Consider the following 21,070-nt stretch of genomic DNA (forward strand, 5'->3'; position numbering starts at 1 on the left):
AGCTATCACCATTGTTAACAGCTAACCCGAGAATGCAACTTTAAAAAAAAGGGTTTTGTGATTTACACATGAAAGAAGTGAAACTAACACTGTATTCTAACAGATGAAAGGCTTAACAGATAATCAATTCTTCAATGTATAATTTCAGTTACATCACACTGCAAATTTTTGCTATAAATTCTGTGTTACGATCGAGCCCTCCACAATCACCTGATGAAGGAGCGTTGCTCCGAAAGCTAGTGTGCTTCCAATTAAACCTGTTGGAGTATAACCTGGTGTTGTGTGATTTTTAACTTTAAAAACCTGAGCTCTCTTGAGAATGTAATTTGAAAGAAGCTCTGAGATTTACATTTCAAAGAACAGTAATCAGCATATCCCATTATAAAAGATAGAAGTTTTAATCTAAGATTGTTTACTGTATCACATCTCCATGACACTGGACTCCTTTGGCTATAAATTCTGTGAGCATGATCTTATTCTCCACAACCACTGATGAAGGAGCGGCACTCCAAAAGCTAATGCTTCAAAATAACCTGTTGGAGTATAACCTGGTGTTGTCTGATTTTTAACTCAATCATTTATGTCGCTGTTTGCAGAACATAAAGGTGAAATTTTCTGTACATCTTACTTTTGGTTTGTTGTCTGTGATCGTACTTCAATGAAATGATCTTACCTTGTGTGATGACACCAATGTTGATGAACTCCCAGTGTTACAGAGTGTAAAATGCTTAAGTATGTTATCTACAGTTTCTGTTGCATTTTGATGTACATTAATTCTTATTAAATTTAGAAGTGTGGGTTTATTTCCTAAAATCTTGCACTTTTCTCTGTGGTTTACTGTGTAAATGTATCTTATGATATGGAATTATGCTTCATTCCAAAGGGAGGACCAGCTTCAATTTCTGGTCAGTACTCAATTAACTACTTTCTCATTCTGTTATTCTGACAATGCACTTAGCTTCCATGACCCAGTGCTAAAATGGAGGAAATCAATCAGGGTTAACAGAGAGACACTGATGAAGGAGATGTGGCTGTGGTAACGAGTCTGTTTCAGGACATGGCTGAGGAGCTTCAGGGCAGAGGAAATGACCTGGGGAGTGCAGTGAGAGAGAAACTCACTGAGATCCTTGCAGAGAGATCACTGAGGAAGGAGATATGGTTGTGTCACTGAGGAAGGCGATGTGGCTATGATGAAAGGCTAATGCCCGAAACAGCAATTCTCCTGATCCTCGGATACTGCCTGACCTGCTGTGGTTTTCCAGCAGTACATTCTTGAGTCAGGGTTAACACTCAAGATTACTGGAAGATGCCAATTTAGATGAGGGCAGGATTGGATTAAGTTTCAATAGGTATCGTGTTTGGTAGTTAGTCTGTGCTAATGCAACACTGGCCTCATGGAAATGTACCCTAAAGATTGCCATCATCTGTCATATGTCTCTAAGTTACTGCTTGGAGGACAGGAAAGAGAAATTGGAAAAATATTGTGGGTCTGAAAATTTTAATTTTTTTTAATTTTATAGACACTGCAAACAAAGTCCTTTTGGCACTTTTCACTGGCGAAATGCTACTCAAGATGTACAGCCTTGGACTTCAAGCTTATTTTGTATCACTTTTTAACCGCTTTGACTGTTTCATTGTCTGTGGGGGAATCCTTGAGACTATTCTAGTGGAGACCAAAATTATGTCCCCACTTGGTATTTCAGTGCTTCGCTGTGTGCGACTTCTGAGAATATTTAAAATTACAAGGTAATATGTTTATTCTTCACATTCTGATATGTATAGTTTCATGAAACCAAATAAAGCATTTGCACACTTGTGACTGTAGAACTGCAATTACATAAAGGGATCAAATGGATTGACCTGATCACTTTTATAAATGCTGTAGTAATGAATAGTGTAAAACAGTTTACTGTATACAATTTATCATGTTCTGTTCAATACATAAATTAAATATTAATCTTCAAAAATAACAAGTAAAATGAATAATAACAAGGAAAATCCAAAGAATTCAATGATACATTCTATTTGTTATTTTATATATTTGATTAGTCATCGACAAAAATCTAAAACATAAATTTTATTTTAAGAAAAATATAGAATTGCTATAAGGTTAGAATAACTATATTTTGAAAAGATGAATGAAACTCTCAAATCAAGTACAGTTGTTTATATTAGAGAGAGAGATAATATGCATCATATTCACATACGAAATTTTGGAACTGCATTACCAAGTGTGACATAAATATTTGAAAGCAATATGAGTGGAGTAAAAATAATAAATCAGTTAAAAGTTAATTCCCACAAAACCAACCCATTTTATTTTAAGAAAATGGTATATTTAGGGATTGAATGGTAGTGTGGAAAGAAAATATTCTGTTTTTATTGGTAATAAATGTAAATACAATCCAAAGTGGGTGGCACGGTGGCACAGTGGTTAGCACTGCTGCCTCACAGCGCCAGAGACCCGGGTTCAATTCCCGCCTCAGACGACCGACTGTGTGGAGTTTTCACATTCTCCCCGTGTCTGCGTGGGTTTCCTCCGGGTGCTCCGGTTTCCTCCCACAGTCCAAAAATGTGCAGGTCAGGTGAATTGGCCATGCTAAATTGCCTATAGTGTTAGGTGCAGGTGTAAATGTAGGGGAATGGGTCTGGGTGGGTGCGCTTCGGCGGGTCGGTGTGGACTTGTTGGGCCGAAGGGCCTGCTTCCACACTGTAAGTAATCTAATCAAATCAAAGAGAGTGAAACTTTTCTCTCAATTAACTCAGTGGTGCAGTCCATGAATCCTTTACACATTAAGTTATGCACTGAAGAATGTTATTAAAGCTGGAACAAAAGAATCATACCAAGACCTGTCTAAAAAATGAATGAAGTCTTTGACATTATCAATATTGAAAAAAATTGATCTAGTGAATAAGTACCTAATTGCCTTCTTTGTTTCTGGCTTTAGATATTGGAATTCCTTGAGTAACTTGGTAGCTTCCCTCTTGAATTCAGTTCGATCAATTGCATCTTTGTTGCTGCTCCTGTTCCTTTTTATTATAATTTTTTCACTCTTGGGAATGCAACTTTTTGGAGGAAAGTTTAATTTTGATGAGATGGAAACAAAACGGAGTACATTTGATAACTTTCCTCAGTCCCTTCTCACTGTCTTCCAGGTATGTTATGGTTACTTTTAATACTGTATATGTTATCAAAGTACTGAACCTTGGGTGCAGCCCAACAACTACATTGTGAGAATATTGAATGCACATGAACAAAACATCTTAAATTTATAATGCCTATGAATTATTATTTTCTAGTGCTAAATTACTAATTTTTCTTTATTCTGCATCCTTTGTACCTTATATCATACTCAGTGACTAGTAAAGCTTTCATAACTTATAAATTAATTAACTCATTGGTAATAAATTCCTCCAAGATTCTCCCATTTTACTCTCATAGCTCCAGCTTAATGGAGTAATACCCATCAGCACAGATGACAGGTGAGGTCTCTCAACATAACAAAGGAAGAGATTTTCAGGATACTTAAGCTTTTGCAGGTGATCATTACTGATATCTAGAGTCTCCTGAAAGAATACCTTTGCCAAAAAGACCAATTGGAGTCATTAACTGTAGTTATTGAGGTAACTACAATATTGAATTTATTCACCACTAGCTGCTTCCAGGAATCTGCTGGTGACAGTTTCAGGATCTGTTAATATGCTGCCCAAAAGTATGTCTCCCAGGTGACCATTTATCAAGGCCACGACTTATATTATGTATTTTGTATTTTGTCATGCTTGTTTCGCTTCAGTGACTAGTGTAGGGAGTCATTGATTGTTTTAAAATCAGATTATTAAGATTACTAGTTAAGATCAGATTAGCCAAGAGTCTTCACCAGTTGCAAGAAATTCCACTTCCTCAATGTGTAATTAGTTTGTGCTTATAGGAAGGTTATCAGTAATGTCTATATTAGATGTCTCAGGTGCAAAGCAATCAGTATTCTTCAAGGAGAGGAACAGATGGCATATCCATTCACCTGGTTGCTGGAGAATATGTTACAACTCAATAGGACACACATCACTTTTTCTGTGTATAATGAAGTCAACTGACTATACCATCAAAAACCATAATTCACAATAACAGTCAACAACTGAACCATCACATTCACAACCTTCCCTTTCCATCAGAGCTGATATCACCATTCACATAAAGGCTTTTGTTCAGACTATATAGGGCAGACAATGAAATAAGCACCAGGAGAAAGAAAAGTTCAAATACAATTTGATACATCAAAATAAATATCTCTATAAAAATATGACATTGCTATATAAATACAAGTGAACGCCCCTCCTTTGTAAAGGCCAAGTCACCATAGTCCTAGTGGACCATAGGGCTGCTGTTTCATTAGAAAGATGACTGGTGGGTGGGGTTTAACATCATGTCTCAGGCAAGGGACGAGGCTGAGAAGGCTGGGCAATCACAGTAACCTCAGCGGGTGTGGGAATAAACCCAAACTGTTGGCATCACTTTGCATTGCAAATCAAGTGTACAGCCAACTAAGCTAACTGAATCCCTTCTCCCCTTGTACAAATGATTTGGCATTCTTTAACTCCTTTGTAATGCATTCCACGTGACTGTAGCAAAGCTGCGGGCAGGTTGCTCTGGCTCCTGTTTTGACAGGTTAGATGCACTGAGTAAATTTCTTCTGGGCTTTGGAACCTGTGAGGGCCCTGACAAAGATTGCCCCACCTGCAATTGCACTTGTGTAGGTGGGATGTAATCAGGACAGGGGGCAGCAAATTCTGTCTGAGGGAATGGGCAGAAATGAGAGCTTGCTGAGAACATCCCACTGCCACGTGTCCTATCTCTAGCTTCCCCCTCATAGCTCATCTGCACCACCTGGCTAGCCAAGAGCTGGAGTGCACCTGACTGTATATCAGTAAAATGTTGAACCCATCAATGTGAGGCATTGCTCCACTCAGTGTTCAGGGTAAGGCGGGAACATAGATTTGAAGTTAAAATCAGATGAACCATGATCTTACTGAATGGTGGAGCAGGCTCACTGGCTGAATGATCTACTCCTGCTCCTAATTAGTGTATTTGTTTCTACATGAATATTATAATCAATGCTTAACAATGTTTTAAAGAATTAAATATTTCATTTGATGATTTATGAATCACACTTAGCAATAATCATTGGTTACAACAGCCCAGACAGCATTTAGATAAATCTCCTCTATATCTTCTTAGTGCATCACATCCTTTCAATAATATAGTGACCTGAACTGCACACTAGTTCAATTGCGGCCAAACTAGCATTTCGTACAAATCCATGTTAACCTTCCATGCCTTGGGTTAATAAAAGCAAGTATTCCGTATATTACCTTAACTTATTAGCTTCTGCCATGCTACCTTCAGAAATCTGAGGATATGCACAGCAATGTCCCTCTAATTTTCAGTACTTTCCAGTATCTTACTATTTATAGTGTAAGCTTTTGCATTGTTAACCCTCTCCAAGAGCATTATTTCATTCTTCTCTGAGTTGAATTCCATTTGCCATTGCTGTACCCACCTGAGTAGTCCATTAATATCCTCCTACAGTTTATGGCTGTCATCCTCACTACTTATGACACTGTTATGACATGGCAGTGAACCCTTCTGCTAATTAAACCAAACACACAGAAAGGCTCACCTCACCTCATAATCTGTTAAAGTGAGTGACAGAGAACTACCTAAATTCCACTATTTAAAGAAAAAAAACAACAATTTTATTCTTTAACTCTAAAATGAAAATTGAACAACTATTTACAATTTTAAGCCTTCTTTCTCTTAAAGGTTTGTTATCTACCTCCCATTCTACAACAATATACTGATCCAATAAAGCCCCTATTAAATTTACAGCAGCTCAAGTTTCAAAACCAGACAGTGGCTGTTGTTTCTGGTGTCGATCTTCCTGTGTTTATAGATTCCCCCTTGGTCATCTTCAGTATTCGGCTGCAAAGATTTTTCACATGAAAAGGTAGCTTTGAATAGAGAGTTTTCGGGCAGTCTTTCTGACAATGGCAGATGGTGGTCTTTCTGGCTAACAGTCCAAAATGCCTGCTTTTTGTACTGTTGGATTGTACAAACATTGGATCATCTCATTGGTTCACTGTTGTCAAAACAGGAAAATTCAAATTTGATTGGGTTTTAGTATCCTAGGGCATAATTTAAACTGGTTAAATTCAAACTACTGTGAAAACAATTGAGATATCTAGGTTACAGCCAAAATGTTACATCTTTCAATTTTCTAGCACACTCTGTGACTTGACAGGTGCTTGCCAGCTTTCACTCTCTCTTAAAGGTATAATGCACACTTCTATGTCATAGCTCCTCTCCCTTAAGAAACAAATGAGCCATCATAATGAAAAGATGGCTTCATTATTTTTTCTATTTCTTAACTCCATTACCATGAAATACATAGGACATTATTCTCAGTTCATATTAACTTCTGCACACATGTAAAGATATATACATGAAGCATCTGTTCAATCTTATCTATACTTTATCCATTAAATCCACAATAATGCATCTGCTATCATATTTTTACGATCCGCAACATGTACGATTTGTAATAAAAAGTCTGTAACATAAGATTCCAATGAAATAGTCTGATATTCTTGAACTTCAATTGTTCCAAGAATGTAAGAGGATTGTGATCCGTGTACACAACTATCTCTGACACATTGTTGGTGACATAAACATTAAAATATTGTAAGACCAGTACCAAACTCAATAATTCCTTTTTGATCAGAGTATTTTCTCCAGTTGGTGTTGAGTTTCTTAGAAAAGTAATTAAATAGTAGTTCAATTCCATCATCATCTTCCTGTAACAGTACAGTTCCAACTCCTGTGTCATTAGCATCAATTGCAACTTTGAAGGGTTTCAAAATGTTTGATGTAGCTAAAACTGGTGTAGTAGTTAATAATGCTCTTAAATTGTCAAATATCTCCTGGCATTGTTCAGTCCACTGAAATGTTGTGTTTTTCAGTAAATCTGTTAATGGCGCCATTACATTGCTGAGGTTTGGAACAAACTTCTGTTAGAATCTGCTTAGTCTCAAAAATCAAATCACCTCTTTCTTCGGGTTGGTCATGGAAATTCCTCGATGGCCTTTGTCTTTGCATTCCTTGGTGTCAATCTTCCATGACCGATGTTATGTCCCAAGGATATCACCTCTGCCTTCGAGAATTCTGTTTTCTCCAAGTTTATGACCAAGTTTGCTTCTCTTAATCATTCAAAGAACTCTGCCACCTGTACCTTGTGATCTTTGCAGGACTCACTAAAGATCACTATATCATCCAGGTAGACTGCACAGTCTGTTAATCCAGCCACAACTCTGTTCATGAGTCTTTGGAATGTGGTGGGTGCATTCTTCATTCCAGAGGGCATCATTTTGAATTGATATAGCCCATTTGGGGTTACAAACACAGAAATGTCTTTCGCTTTCTCTGATAAAAGTACCTGTCAATAACTGCGCAGTAAGTCCAACTTTATGATGTAAGTTGCTTGTCCAACTTTCTCTATACAGTCCGCCAATCTGGATATTTGATATGAGTCTGGTTTTGTTATGGCGTTGACCTTCCAGTAGTCCACACAAAATTGTTACATCCCTGAATTCTACTCACTCTGACTTGGTTTGATGATTTCTTCATTGAGCATTGTCTCCACTTTTTTCTGGATCTTTGTGGCTTTGAAAGGATTAAGCCGATAAGGTTGTTCTTTTATCAGACCAGTATTCCCTACGTCTATCTCATCCAGAATAGCACTAGTCCTCCCTATCTTATTCCTACATATGTTCACACATTGCCGCAAATAACCTTGCAACTGTGTTCTTTGCTCCTGAGACAGATAGTTTACTAACCTATCCCACTCCTCAAGGACTTCCTCATTGTTTAATGTATTTTGAGGCACATCAAACTCCACAGCATCTGGATTTGATTCCTCACTCTGCGGGGCAGGAACTAACACCTGTTTCTCCAGTTCCTTCTCTCTATTACAATAAGGTTTCAACATATTCACATGACATGAGCAATACAGTTTTATTTCTATCCGGCATCTCTACCAGATAGTTTACCTGACTCAACTTTTTCTCAATTTGATAGGGACGACTAAACCTCTCTTTGAAGGATCTCCTATCGCTGGTAACAATAGTAATACGTCATCCCCACAGGAAAACATCCGAACTTCAGAGTTTTTTAACTGCCACCTGCTTCATTCTATGCTGTGCCCTTTTTAGGTGCTGTTTAGTTAACTCACCTGCCTGATTTACTCTCTCCCTCACCTCTGATACATAATCCAAGTATGAGATCTCCGACTTTGGTCCTGTCAATTTCTCTTTAATTAATTTCAAAGGGCCTCTCACTTTATGTCCAAATATTAACTCAAAGGGAATAAGCTGAGTAGATTTATTTGGAGCATCTCTAATGGCAAACAACACAAATGGGATATCTTTATCCCAATCATTCAGGTAATCCTGATAGTATGCTCTTAACATGGTCTTCAGGGTCTGATGCTACCTTTCTAAAGCTCCCTGAGATTCAGGATGATACATACTTGATTTAAAGTGCTGTGTACTTAAACTATCCATGACTTCTTTAAACAGCCTAGCAGTAATATTAGACCCTTGGTCCAACAGAATCTCTCTGGGTAGCCCAAGTGAAAAAAGCTTGTAACTCCTCTACCACCCTTTTTGCTTTAATACTCCGTAATGGAATTGCCTCCAGAAATCTGGTAGAAACATCCATTACAGTTAGCAAATGCTGATTCCCACTTTTAGTTCTCAGGAGTGCACTTTCATATTCAATCATAACCCACGTGAAAGGGAATTGGCAACAAAGGTGCTGATTTTATCACGGCCTGTGTTTTACTTACCATTTGGCATGTATGACATGTACAGCAAAAGTTAATCACATCCTTGTGCATTCCAGGCCAATAGAGATGTTTTTGTACCTTAGCCTGAATCTTCTGTACATCTAGGTGACCTCCTACTGGTAGTTCATGTGCTATGTATAACACTTCCTGTCTGTATGCTACCGGCAACACAGTCTGGTGCACTTCTGCCTATTTCTCCTATGCACTAACCTGCCAGATCTCCATTTTCTTCTTAGGATTCTATCTTTCAGATAATAACCCTCAGGAATATTCTCTGCCTCCTGAGTATGCATCAACGTATATATCTTTTGTTGTCTCATCTTGCTGTTGTAAGTCCATTAAACTCTCTGCCTGTTCAGATTTTTCCTGCACCTTTTCATCAAACAGGGTATCCACTAACTGAACCTCAACCCCTTCATCTTTCTCTCTAATTTTTGCTTCGTGCTGTGACTCATAATAGTGAATCTTGTTACTACAGAATCGGAGAAAATTCCAGGGTATTTTTCTTTTAACTCCTCAGTTCCCTGGTTTAACTTGGGCTTTTCCACAACAATGGGTGTCTGTCCCTCTTTGGATCCTGTCAATCGTTCCCAAGATCAAACTGTGTTCCTGGAACTGACACTCTGTCAATCACTCCTACTGTTACTTCCCCAGTCTTGAGTTTGCACTCCAACCTGATCTTACATAGAGGAATGTTAAATTTCTGTCCCTCTAACTCACAAATTACCACACTCTTGGGTAACAGAGAGAAAGAATGCAAATACATTCATCTCTTACTATTAGAGACTGGTTAGATCCTGTATCTCTCAAAATTATGACTTCTTTCTCTTCTCCCCCTGTTCATTCTGACTAAACTTTACCCACAGAGACAAATTCTTTATAGAGATCAGGCACTATCTCCATACCCAGCCACTGCCTCGGCTGTGCGCTCTCCTGCAGCTCCTAGACTTTTCTTGGGGTTTCCTTTACTACTTTCACTCATGCCACTGGCTTAGCTTCTTTTACCACATCTTTTCCCACAGTGCCATTCTTTAACGACCAGCACTGTGATTTTACGTATTCCACTTTACCACAGTGGAAACACCTAAGGCCTTTCACCTTCTTTCCAACCTCTTGGGCTTCTTTTTTAACCTTTGGTAAAACATTACCAATGTTCTCTACTTTTTGTTTTGTAGCATAGGATCGCCTCCTCTTCTCCCAATTTCTATCCTTCACAGAATGAAATTCTTGCCAGAAGCTAAACTTTGCCTTACGTACCAGTGTATATTCATCTGCCATCTTTGCTGCTCTTCTCATTTCTTGACCTTTCTGTTCATCCACATGAATTCTTATCATCTCTGGAAGTGAGTTTTTAAACTACTCCAGCATAATAATTTCTCTTACAGCCTCATAGATCTTATCTATTTTTAAGGCCTGCACCCAGAGGAAGTGGTGGGGGCTAGTACAATTGCAACAAAAGGTATCTGGATGGGTATATGAATTGGAAGGTTTGGAAGGATATGAGCCAGGTGCTGGCAGGTTGGACTAGATTGGGTTGGGATATCTGGTTGGCATGGACAAGTTGGACCGAAGGGTCTGTTTCCATGCTGTACATCTCTATGACTCTATAAGTCTGAACTGGTTCCTTCTATACGGTTCTGAACCACTGTCTATACACTTTTGGTACCAATTCATAAACGCTCAAAAATCGCCATCTGCATAATCTGTTGACCCCTCATCTGACAGAACTGCAAATACCTCAGTAGCTCTGCCTACGAGTATAGTCTGAACTAGCATTCCCCACAAGTCCTCTGACTACTCCATCTGCCTAGTCGATTTTTCAAATGAAATAAAGAAGGCTTGGTCATCTTTCTCATTAAAATATGGCAGTGTTTTTAACACGCTTGTATATATCACTGCCTTATCTCTTCATCTCCATCCTGTTAACTTGTCTTTGCTGACTAAATCACAACTTCTGGAGTTCAAACTCTCCATTTCTCTTTCTTTTCTCTCTCCCTTTCTTCTCTCTCTCTCTTTGCTCAACTAAGAACCTTCTCTCTCTGTTTCCTCTCTTTCTCTTTCTTTTTTCTCTTTTTTCCTCTCTTTTTCATCTCTCTGTCTGTCTTTTCTCTCTCTTTCTCTGTCTCTCTCCCTTTCTTTATCTTCTAATTCCATTTTCCTCAGTTGTAATGTAAGTTTTTCTAACTCTGCTACACTTGTCTGTTTCTCTGACACACTTAAGTGCTTGAGCAACTCCCTTACTTTACTTTTGTCCTTGGATAAACCCAATTCTTTGCTAATTATAAAACTATGGTCTTTTCTTTAGTGAAATTCTTGGCAGATTTGGGAATCATCTTCAAACCCTAGGACCTTTTTAACAATTTTAGGAGTCATTTCTCTTAAAATTTAATTTTAATTTAACCCAACCATCATTCACTGAAATTAAACAAATTGTTTCCTCTATGTTTTATTTAAAGATCTAGGAGACTAATTGACAAATGTTTAAATCTGCTTGGAACTTTTACCCTAAATCTGTTCACATATGTCCAAATCTCAGACAGGACCCGAGCCCTCAAACTGTTGCGATACAGTGATGAATCCTTCTGCTAATTAAACCAAACACACAGAAAAGCTCACCTCGCCTCATAATCTGTTAAAGTATGAGTGACAGAGAACTACCTAAATTCCACCAAAGAAAAAAAAAACAATTTTATTCTTTAACTCTAAAATGAAAATTAAGCAACAACTGTTTGCAACTCTGTCTCCTTTCTCTTAAAGGTTTGTTATCTACCTCCCATTCTATAACAATATACTGATCCAATAAAGCCTGTATTAAATTTTCAGCAACTCAATTTTCAAAACCAGACAGCACCTGTTGTTTCCAGTATCGATCTTCCTCTGTTTGTAGATCTCCCTGAGTCATCTTCAGTCTTCTGCTGCAAAGATTTTTCATATGTAAAAGGTACCTTTGATAGAGAGTTTTGGGGCAGTCTGTCTAACAATGGCAGGTAGTGCTCTTTCTGGTTTACTGTCCAAATGCCTGCTTTTTGTACCCCAAACATTGGATTGTCTCATTGGTTCAATGTTGTCAAAACAGTAAAATTCAAATTTGATTGGGTTTTAGTATCCTAGGACATAATTTAAACTGATCGGTTAAATTCGAACTACTGTGAAAACAATTGAGGTATCTAGGTTACAGCCAAAATGTTACATTTTTCAATTTTCCAACACACTCTGTGACATGACAGGTAGTTGTCAGCTTTCAGTCTCTCTTAAAGGTACAGTACACATCTATGACTTCATAGCATCTACCAATTTTCTGATCATTTGCAAATTTTTGATCATATCCCAAACATTTAAGTCCAAATCATGAAGGTACAGTGGAAGCAGAAAGGCCCCTGAACACCACTGAAAGACAATTTCTAGTCACTGAAACATTATTTTCCTGTTATCCTCTTCTTGCTGCTTCTCAAGCAGTCTAGGATCCAATGTGCCACTTGGCTTTTGATTGCATGGGCTTTCTCAACCAGTTTTCCATGCGTGACCCTATCAAAATTAATCCATGTTTCTCCAAATGCTGATTTCTTCTGACGTTCAGAATTCTTTCAATCATGTTAGATTGACTGGCCTGGTCTGTAACTTTCTGATCAAGCTTTTACTCTCTTTTTATTAATGGAACAACGCCTGTCATCGTCCTGTCCTCTGGAATCTAATCTATGACCATAGACGATTTGAAAATTATTGCTCGTGCCCTTGATAAGACCTCCCTTGCCTCCTTCAACAACTTTGGGTACATCTCATCAGGCCCTGCAGAATTATGCACTTCTAAGGCTGTCAAATTCTGCAGTACTAGTCTCTCTATGTAATTTCTTCAAATCTTTCAGTCTTCCACTCTGATGTCTATACTTGTGTTATTCTTTTCTATAATAAAGACCATCACAAAGAATTCATTAGGCTGTGCTCATGCCTTCCAGGCCCCTATACAGATTTCTTTCATGGTTCCTAATGGCCTCTTATTGTCTCCCTAGTTATTCTCTTGCTCTACCAACGAATGCATTTTCATGTATTCTCTTTGCTTCCCTCATTTCCTTTTTAAGTTTTCCCTGTACTTTTTTTTATTTGCTCCACCATGGACTTCGCCATCTTAAATCTGCCATAAGCTTTTTTTTTCATAAACCGAAACTTTATGTCCTTTGATATCTATGGTTCTCTGCTCTTAGTCCCATCCTTTCTTTTTACAGGAACATATTTGCCCTGTACTTTCACTATTTTCTCCTTGAATACCTCCTACTGCTCTGACAAAGTTTTACCTACAACTAACAGCTTCCAATTCACTGAGACAAAGTCATGGCTTATCTGAGGCAAAAAAAGCCTTTCTCCAGTTGAGAACTTTTAAATAGCCCATTCTTATTCTTTTCCATAACTACACCTTCAACCATTCCAGGCTCATTCTTGAATATTATATCTGGAACTACCCATCCCTGTTGGGCTTTCTACATACTGGTTAAAGTAGTTTTCCTGGATGAAATTTAAAGTTTTGTTCCTTGTCTACCTTGCACATTAAAACTATCTAAGTCGATAACTGGATATTTAAAATCCCCTACTATTACTCCCTTATTATGCTTACACTTCTCAGAAGTCTGATTACATATTTTATTCACTGTCATAGAGATAAACATCATGGAAATAGACCCTTCAGTCCAATTCGTCCATGCCGAACAGATATCCTATATAAACCTAGTCCCATTTACCAGCATTTGGTCCATAGCCTTCTAAACCTTTCCTATTCACATACCCACTCAGATGCCTTGCAAATGTTGTAAACGTATCAGCCTCCACCACTTCCTCTGGCAGCTTATTCCATACATACAGCACTCTCTGCATGAAAATGTTGCCCCTTAGGTCCCTTTTATATCTTTCTCCTCTCACCTTAAAACTATGCCCTCTAGTTTCGGATTCCCCTACCCCAGGGAAAAATCTTGCCAATTTACCTTATCCAAGCCCCTATGATTTTATAAACCTCTATAAAGTCACCCCTCAGCATCTGATGCTCCAGGGAAATTAGCCCCAGTCTATTCAGCCTCTCCCTATAGCTCAAACTCTCAAACCCTGGCAAAAACCTCAGAAATCTTTTCTGGACCTTTTCAAGTTTCACAGTGGTTTCCTCCCACAGTCCAAAAATGTTGAGGTTGGGTGAATTGGCCATGGTAAATTGTCCATAGTGTTCAGGGATATGTAGGTTAGGTACATTAGTCAGGAGAATTGTAGAGTAATAGGGTAGGAGAATGGGTCTGATTGGGTTACTCTTCAGAGGGTCTGTGCGGAGTTGTTGGGCCAGTGGCCTGATTCCACACTGTAGGAATTCTAAACTAAACGAAACATCCTTCCTATAGGAGGGAGACCAGAATTGCATGCAATACTCCAAAGGTGGCTGAACCAATGGCCTGTATAGCTGCAACATGACCTCCCAACTCCTATACTCAATGCACTGACTAATAAAGGAAAGCATACCAAATGCCTCCTTCACTATCCTATCTACTTGCAGCTTCATTTGGAAGGAACAATGGACCTGCATTCCAAGGTCTCTTAGTTTAGCAACACTTCTCAGGACCTTACCATTAAGTTTATAAGTCCTGCCCTGATTTGCCTTTTCAAAACATAGCACCTCACATGTATCTAAATTAAGCTCCACCTGCCACTCCTCACTGCTGTAATTGATTCTTTAATTAATATTGTGACCCCCTTCCTGTTCCTCTGCTTCCCTTGCTATCTCATATGAATACACAATAAGTAGAAATGTTAAGCTGCTAATCCTGCCCATCCTTCAGCCAAGCCTCAATGATAGCTATGATATCATCCCTCACCATGTGTCTGTCTCTGCCCTCAGCTGGTCCATCTTATTCTTCAAGTTGTTTGTAGGAGAATATCTTCCGTCCAGCCTTGCTGCATTCCTGAACTAATTTTTTTAAAATATTGAGTTAATGCTTCTTCTGCCTTCCAGACTCACTCACATTTTAACTTCTAATTCCATCTCAGCTTCTCTCCTATCTGAACTACTTGTCAGGAACTCATGTCCCTGCAAATCTAGCAAATCCATTTGTGAATGTTTGTCCTGTTTCTGTTCAGTTCAAATTGATTCATTTTGTACAGGTCCCACCTTCCCCAGAACCAGTCCAGTGCTTCAGAAATCTAAAGTTCTCCCTTCTGAACCATCTCTGCCGCCATGCATTTATGTGTTCTATCCTTCTATTCTGAGACAAACTATCACATGGCACTGGAAGAAACCAGAGAAACTATGTTTGAAGTGCTGCTTTTCAATTTCCTATCTAACTCCCTAAAGTCTGATTGCAGGACTTAATTTCTCCATCTTTCAGTGGTCCCAATATGGACCACTATCTCTGGCTGTTCACCTTTCCCCATCAGAATGCCATGCAGCTATTCTATGACATCCTTAACCATGGCATTTATGGTGTTTTTGAATGTTCATCCAAATACTTTTTAAATGTGTTGTGGATGAGCCGTGAGTTCCAGATATCTACAACCCTTGGGCAAAAAACATTTTCCTCATGCCACCTTACCTAATAACTGTTCCCCTTGCCCATCTACTAAGTGGAAAAAGTTTCTCCTCATCTATCTTGTTTATGCCCCTCAGGACTTTGTACACGTCAATCAGATTCACCCTCCGTCTTCTCTGCTCTAAAGAAAACAGCCCAATATATCACAGAACAACTATGATCTCATTGAATGGTAGAACAGGTTGTGTGGTTGAACAGCCTATTCCTGTTCCTATGTTCTTATCTAGTCTCTCTTCATAGCTGAATATCTCCAGCCCAGGCAACGTCCGAGTGAATCTCTCTACACCCTCCCTATTGCAATCAGAACCTTTCTATAATGTGGCAACCAGAATTATTCACCAGCATTGCCTCTAATCATCTTTCTGATTGTGCCAACATTTGAGGTCCATGCATGCATAAACGTTTGAAACCGATTGCAATGTGTGGACCCTTGGAATAGCTGTACAAACTTGCAGCTGTGCAGCTTAGTTGGAATGTTGCTGCACACAGTACTCCAGCTGCGGCCTAACTAATGTTATTTACAGCTTTATCATAAATATCTTGTTCTTGTAGTCAGTGCCTTGACTAATAAAGATAAGTGACCCATATATCATCTTAACCACCTTGTTTACCTATCTTGCTGCCTTCAAGGATTTATAAACATGTACATCAAGTCCCTCTGATCCTCTGTATTTCTTAGGATCCTACCATTCAATGTATTGAATTGTTTGATCTCCCAAAATGCATTACCTCACACTTTCTAAAACTAAATTTAATTACTAGCAGTTCAGGTACATAGTTCTTTGAAAATTGTGTCACAAGTAGAGAGGGTAGTTAAGAAGTTGTTTAGCATGCTTGCCATCATTGCTCAGACTGTTGAGTATAGGAATTGGGACTTCATGTTGAGGCGATACAGAATGTTGATGAGACCACTTATGGGGCGTTATGCACGGTTCTGATCATCCTGCTATAAGAAGAATATTATTATATTGGAAAGAGTTCAGAAAAAAAATTACCAAGGTTTTGCCAGGCCTGGAGGGTTTGCATTATGAGAGGCTGGATAAACTTGGACTTCTTTCTTTGGAGCACAGGAGGTTGAGGGCTGACCTTGTAGAAGTTTATAAAATCATGGGGGGTAAAGTTAAGGTGAATAGTAGAAGTCTTTTCCCTAGGGTGGGAGTTAAAAATAGGGGGCATTTTTAAGGTGAGGGAGAAAGATTTGAAAGAGACCTGAGGGGCAACTTTTCACACAGAGAGTGGCCTGTATGTGGAATGAACTGTCAGAGGAAGTGGTAGATGCAGGTACAATTACAAGATCTATAAAGCGTTTGGACAGACATATGAATAGAAAAGTTTGCAGGGATATGCAGGCAAATGGGAATAGTTTGCTTTGAGAAACTTGGTCGGCATGGAGGAGTTGGACCAAAGCGTCTGTTTCCATGCTGTATGACTCTATGCCACTATTTAGCCCCTCTAACCAGCCTATCTATATTATCCTGTAGTCTAAGGCTTTTAGCATTGCTATTTACCACACCACTAACTTCCATTTCATCTGCAAACTTAGTGATCTTACCTCATATATTCATGTCTAAATCATTAATATACAAAATAAACAGCAAGGAATACAGCACTGAACCTGTGGTATGCCATAGGACATAAACTTGCAACACAAAAACACAACCCTTCAACCATCACCTGAACTTTTTATAGTGTCCTGCCATTTATTGAGTACTCTCTTCCAAAGTTACTTCTTTCTAAGTGCATCACCTCACACTTTTCAGTGTTAAATTCCATCTGCCCATCTGAGTAACTCATCAGTATCTTTTTGTAAGCAAGAATTTTTTTCCTCACCTGGTCAATCCTTGTGTCACCTTCTCAACTATATCATTTATAAAAATATCACAAACAATAAGGCACTGATCCCTGTGGTTCATCACTGGACACCAGTGTCCAGTTGCAAAAACAGTTTTCTACCACCACCTTCTACATCTTGTTAATAAGCCAGTTTTGGATCCGTCAAGTTACTCTGGATTTTAAGTGCTCTACTCTCTTTATCAATCTCCTACATATGATCTTGTCAAAGGCTTTGCTGAAATCCACATAAACTATATCAATTGCACTATCCTCAGCTACACAACTGGTCAACCCCTTGAAAAATTCAATCATTTTTAAATTCCTTGATCAAACCTTGCCTTTCCAATTTAATTTAATTCTCTCTTTCAGTATTTTCTCCAATAGTTGCCCTCCCAGTGAAGTGAGATTTACTATAATTCCCTGGTTTATCCCTACCACCTTTCAGACCTCTGTCCTCCCTCACACCTCCCATATGGCTGGAGAATAATTGAATATTTGGATCACTTAGACCCCTTGTATTTTCCTCCCTTACCTCCCACAGTAACCAGGGAGGCAACTCATCGGGATCTGGATATTTGTCTACTTTTAAAACCTGCCAAAATCTCAAATGAAAATAAAGCTAATTAAATTCAATATGTCCCCTCTCCCAATGTCAGTTTGAGTAAGAACCTCACAGTCCCTTTCCTCAGCTTCTGTACCTACAACCTCTTCCCGAGTGAAGACAGATGTGAAGTACTCATTTAACACACTGGTAATGTGCCCCAAATCTATCAGAGATTATCCCCTTGGTCCACATGGGCCCAACTCTTCTCCTGGTTATCCTCTTCCCCTTAATGTACTTTCAAAATATCTTGAGATACTCCAGTATTTTAGTTGCAAGTGTTTTCTCTTGCTGTCTCTTTGCTCTTCTAATTGCCTTCTTAAACTTTCCCTGCACTTTCTGCACTCCAGTAGGCCCGACATGGATTTGCTTCCTCTGCACCTGCCAAAAGCCTCTTTCTTTCTTATTCAGTTCTGAATATTCCTCAACATCCGAGGCTATTTGGACATGTTGCACTTACATTACATTTTTGAAAACCTCCCACTGTTCTGCTGTAGATTTTCCCACAAGTAGCTGTTCCTAATCCAATTTGGCCAGATCCTACCTTATTTCAATAAAATCTACCTTTCTCTAGTCCAAAGCCCTTTTTTGTATGCAATCTTTTTCCTGATTCATCATCCTATGTTGTGGTTGCTATGACTAAAATGCTCCCTCACTGCCACTTCAACCCTCTGTGATATTTCATTCCCCAAAATTAGGTCCATCACTTTGCCCTTGCTTGTTGGATCTTCTACATGTTGACATGAAAAGTTGTCTTTATTACATTTTAAGAAATCAACTGCTGTATAAATTCTTTACACTATGACTATCCCAATTAATGTTGTGTAAGTTTAAATCCCCTAATATAATTACACTATTGTTATTATATGCCTCCTTTATTGCCCACTGACTATGAGCAGATCTATATAATATGCTTCCAGCGATGTGGCTGCCCCCTTTTTATTCCTAAGCTCGATCCAAAACATCTTCTGAAGACCTTCAAAATAGTGTCCCTCTTCTCTGTAGTTAATGATTCCTTAATTAATAATGCAATACACTTCCTCTTTTATACCCTCCCTGTCTCACTTGAAGATCCTATGCACTGGAATATTGAATTGTCAGTCTTGCCCTCCCTCAACCACGTCTCTGTGATGGCAATAATATCACAATCGCATACTGTCAGCCGTAACTGTATGTTACACATTTTTGTGTCCTACCAAGTGGCCAGTTCCTGGGAATTGTACAATTTCCCAATGGTTTTGTTTAATTACAATTATTTTCTGGTGACCTTTATATGCTACGTTGCCAACACAGCCTGTCAATGTACCTGGAATGACAATTCAGTTGATGTGTATTGCAAGATCAGATATGGTTGTGATAGTTCATTTCAAACAATGTGTGAATGATTTTGTTGGAGGACACTGACCTGATTACACATTTCCACTTTCATGGTTCCGTGACTGCTATGCATAATTGCAATTCCTCACTATTTTGTTGCCACTTTTAAGTCAGCTAGTTTCAGTGTCTTTGGCATTAGCTTTTAGGCATAAAGTAATGAAAATGTTATTCAGCAAACTTTTCCTCATGATTATAATGCTTGACTATTGGCATTGTTGCAAAAGATAGTCTGCTGGTTTAATTTTGTTTGCCTAACCTTCAACATGGAACTTATACTCATGTAATTTGTGTTCCCTACCCTTTATTTGAGTGGGTGGTTTGTTATATGGATTGGTGAATAAGCTTAGTAGTGGTCTATATTCGTAGTTAACTCAAAGCCACTTCCATATAAGTAGAGGTGCAAGTGTAAGACACTCCATGGGATTAGTGTTTTTCTGTCTGCAAATATTGTTGGTCTATGGATGTTATCCTACTGCTTATCATCACAATGATTTTTATGGGTCATCTGACTCATCTTCCAGCACACAAAATGAAACTAAGCCCACCGGACTTGCATCTGTGACACACATGGTGGTTCTGCAAGCTTCAAAATAGGCATTTGTGCAACTTGCTGCTGCCTGGAATACAGTCTGTTTGTGTGACTTAGTCCACTCTCAAATGGTGGTCTCTTTTGTCAGATTGAATAGCAGGGTCAGATAATATAGCAAGGTCAGAATACAAATGTGAATCCTGTACTTGATGTGTCATAGCAGACTCTGACTTCCATCATGTTTGTAGGATCTGCAGCATTTGCAATTACTTCAGCTTTCCATGGACTGGGAATACTTCTTCACCATTAAACATAAGACAGAGAATTTGATTTTGTTTTCATTAAGTTCTTTAAAGCATTATAGACATGAATTCCAAACTGCCATCATTGATATAGAGTGTGCCTTCATCAGGACTGAATCATGTGCTAAAATATGCTACTTGCTCAATTGCCTCCACAGTTGATCCTCTTGAATCAAAGATGTGAATGAAGAAAATTGTAAGATATCTTGATTCTTATGCAAGCTTAATATGGTGGTAGTCTGCATTAAGATCAATTTTAGAAATTGTTTAACACCAATCAGTTTCTCTATGGTGTCACCAATTGGCAATATCAAGAGTCTTGTTCCTAACTTCACATTTTCCCAAATTATTTCCACCTGTCAATTTTTTGCTCATTGACTTAACCTTTTTATATTCCCTCTGAAGACTCTTTGTGTCATCCTCAGTATTTGTCTTCTTAATTACTTTTGTGTGATCCTTAAACTTGGCCATAGTGCATTCACTTCCTTCAAGTCATTAATATAAATTGTTAATAATAGTGGCCTCACCACTGATTGCTGTGGCACTCTACTGGTCAGTTTGCCATTCTGATAATTCCCCTCATATCTCAGCCCTCTGTTCAAAGTTTGGGAGAATATTTGTAGCTCGGGTGCTCGTTGTTGTGGTTCTGTTCGCCGAGCTGGAAATTTTTGTTGCAAACGTTTCGTCCTCTGTCTAGGTGACATCCTCAGTGCTTGGGAGCCTCCTCTGAAGCGCTTCTGTGGTGTTTCCTCTGGCATTTATAGTGGCCTGTCCCTGCCGCTTCCGGTTGTCAGTTTCAGCTGTCCGCTGTAGTGGCCGGTATATTGGGTCCAGGTCGATGTGTTTGTTGATGGAGTTTGTGGATGAGTGCCATGCTCCTAGGAATTCCCTGGCTGTTCTTTGTTTCGCTTGCCCTATAATGGTAGTGTTGTCCCACTCGAATTCATGTTGCTTGTCGTCTGCGTGTATGGCTACTA

The 21,070-nt window shown here is 38.8% G+C and overlaps 1 protein-coding gene across 1 annotated transcript in view; it reads left to right on the forward strand.

Annotated features, from left to right (window-relative positions):
• Nucleotides 1–21,070, forward strand: part of cacna1c (calcium channel, voltage-dependent, L type, alpha 1C subunit) — an 890,104-nt gene that overhangs the window by 494,396 nt on the left and 374,638 nt on the right. Inside the window, exons 13-14 of the mRNA XM_043708872.1 lie at nt 1,521–1,746; nt 2,949–3,156. Coding sequence (XP_043564807.1) covers nt 1,521–1,746; nt 2,949–3,156 — 434 coding nt within the window. The remainder of the gene's footprint in view (nt 1–1,520; nt 1,747–2,948; nt 3,157–21,070) is intronic.

The sequence above is a fragment of the Chiloscyllium plagiosum genome, chromosome 19 (assembly GCF_004010195.1).
Source record: "Chiloscyllium plagiosum isolate BGI_BamShark_2017 chromosome 19, ASM401019v2, whole genome shotgun sequence".
Classification (NCBI taxonomy): domain Eukaryota; kingdom Metazoa; phylum Chordata; class Chondrichthyes; order Orectolobiformes; family Hemiscylliidae; genus Chiloscyllium; species Chiloscyllium plagiosum.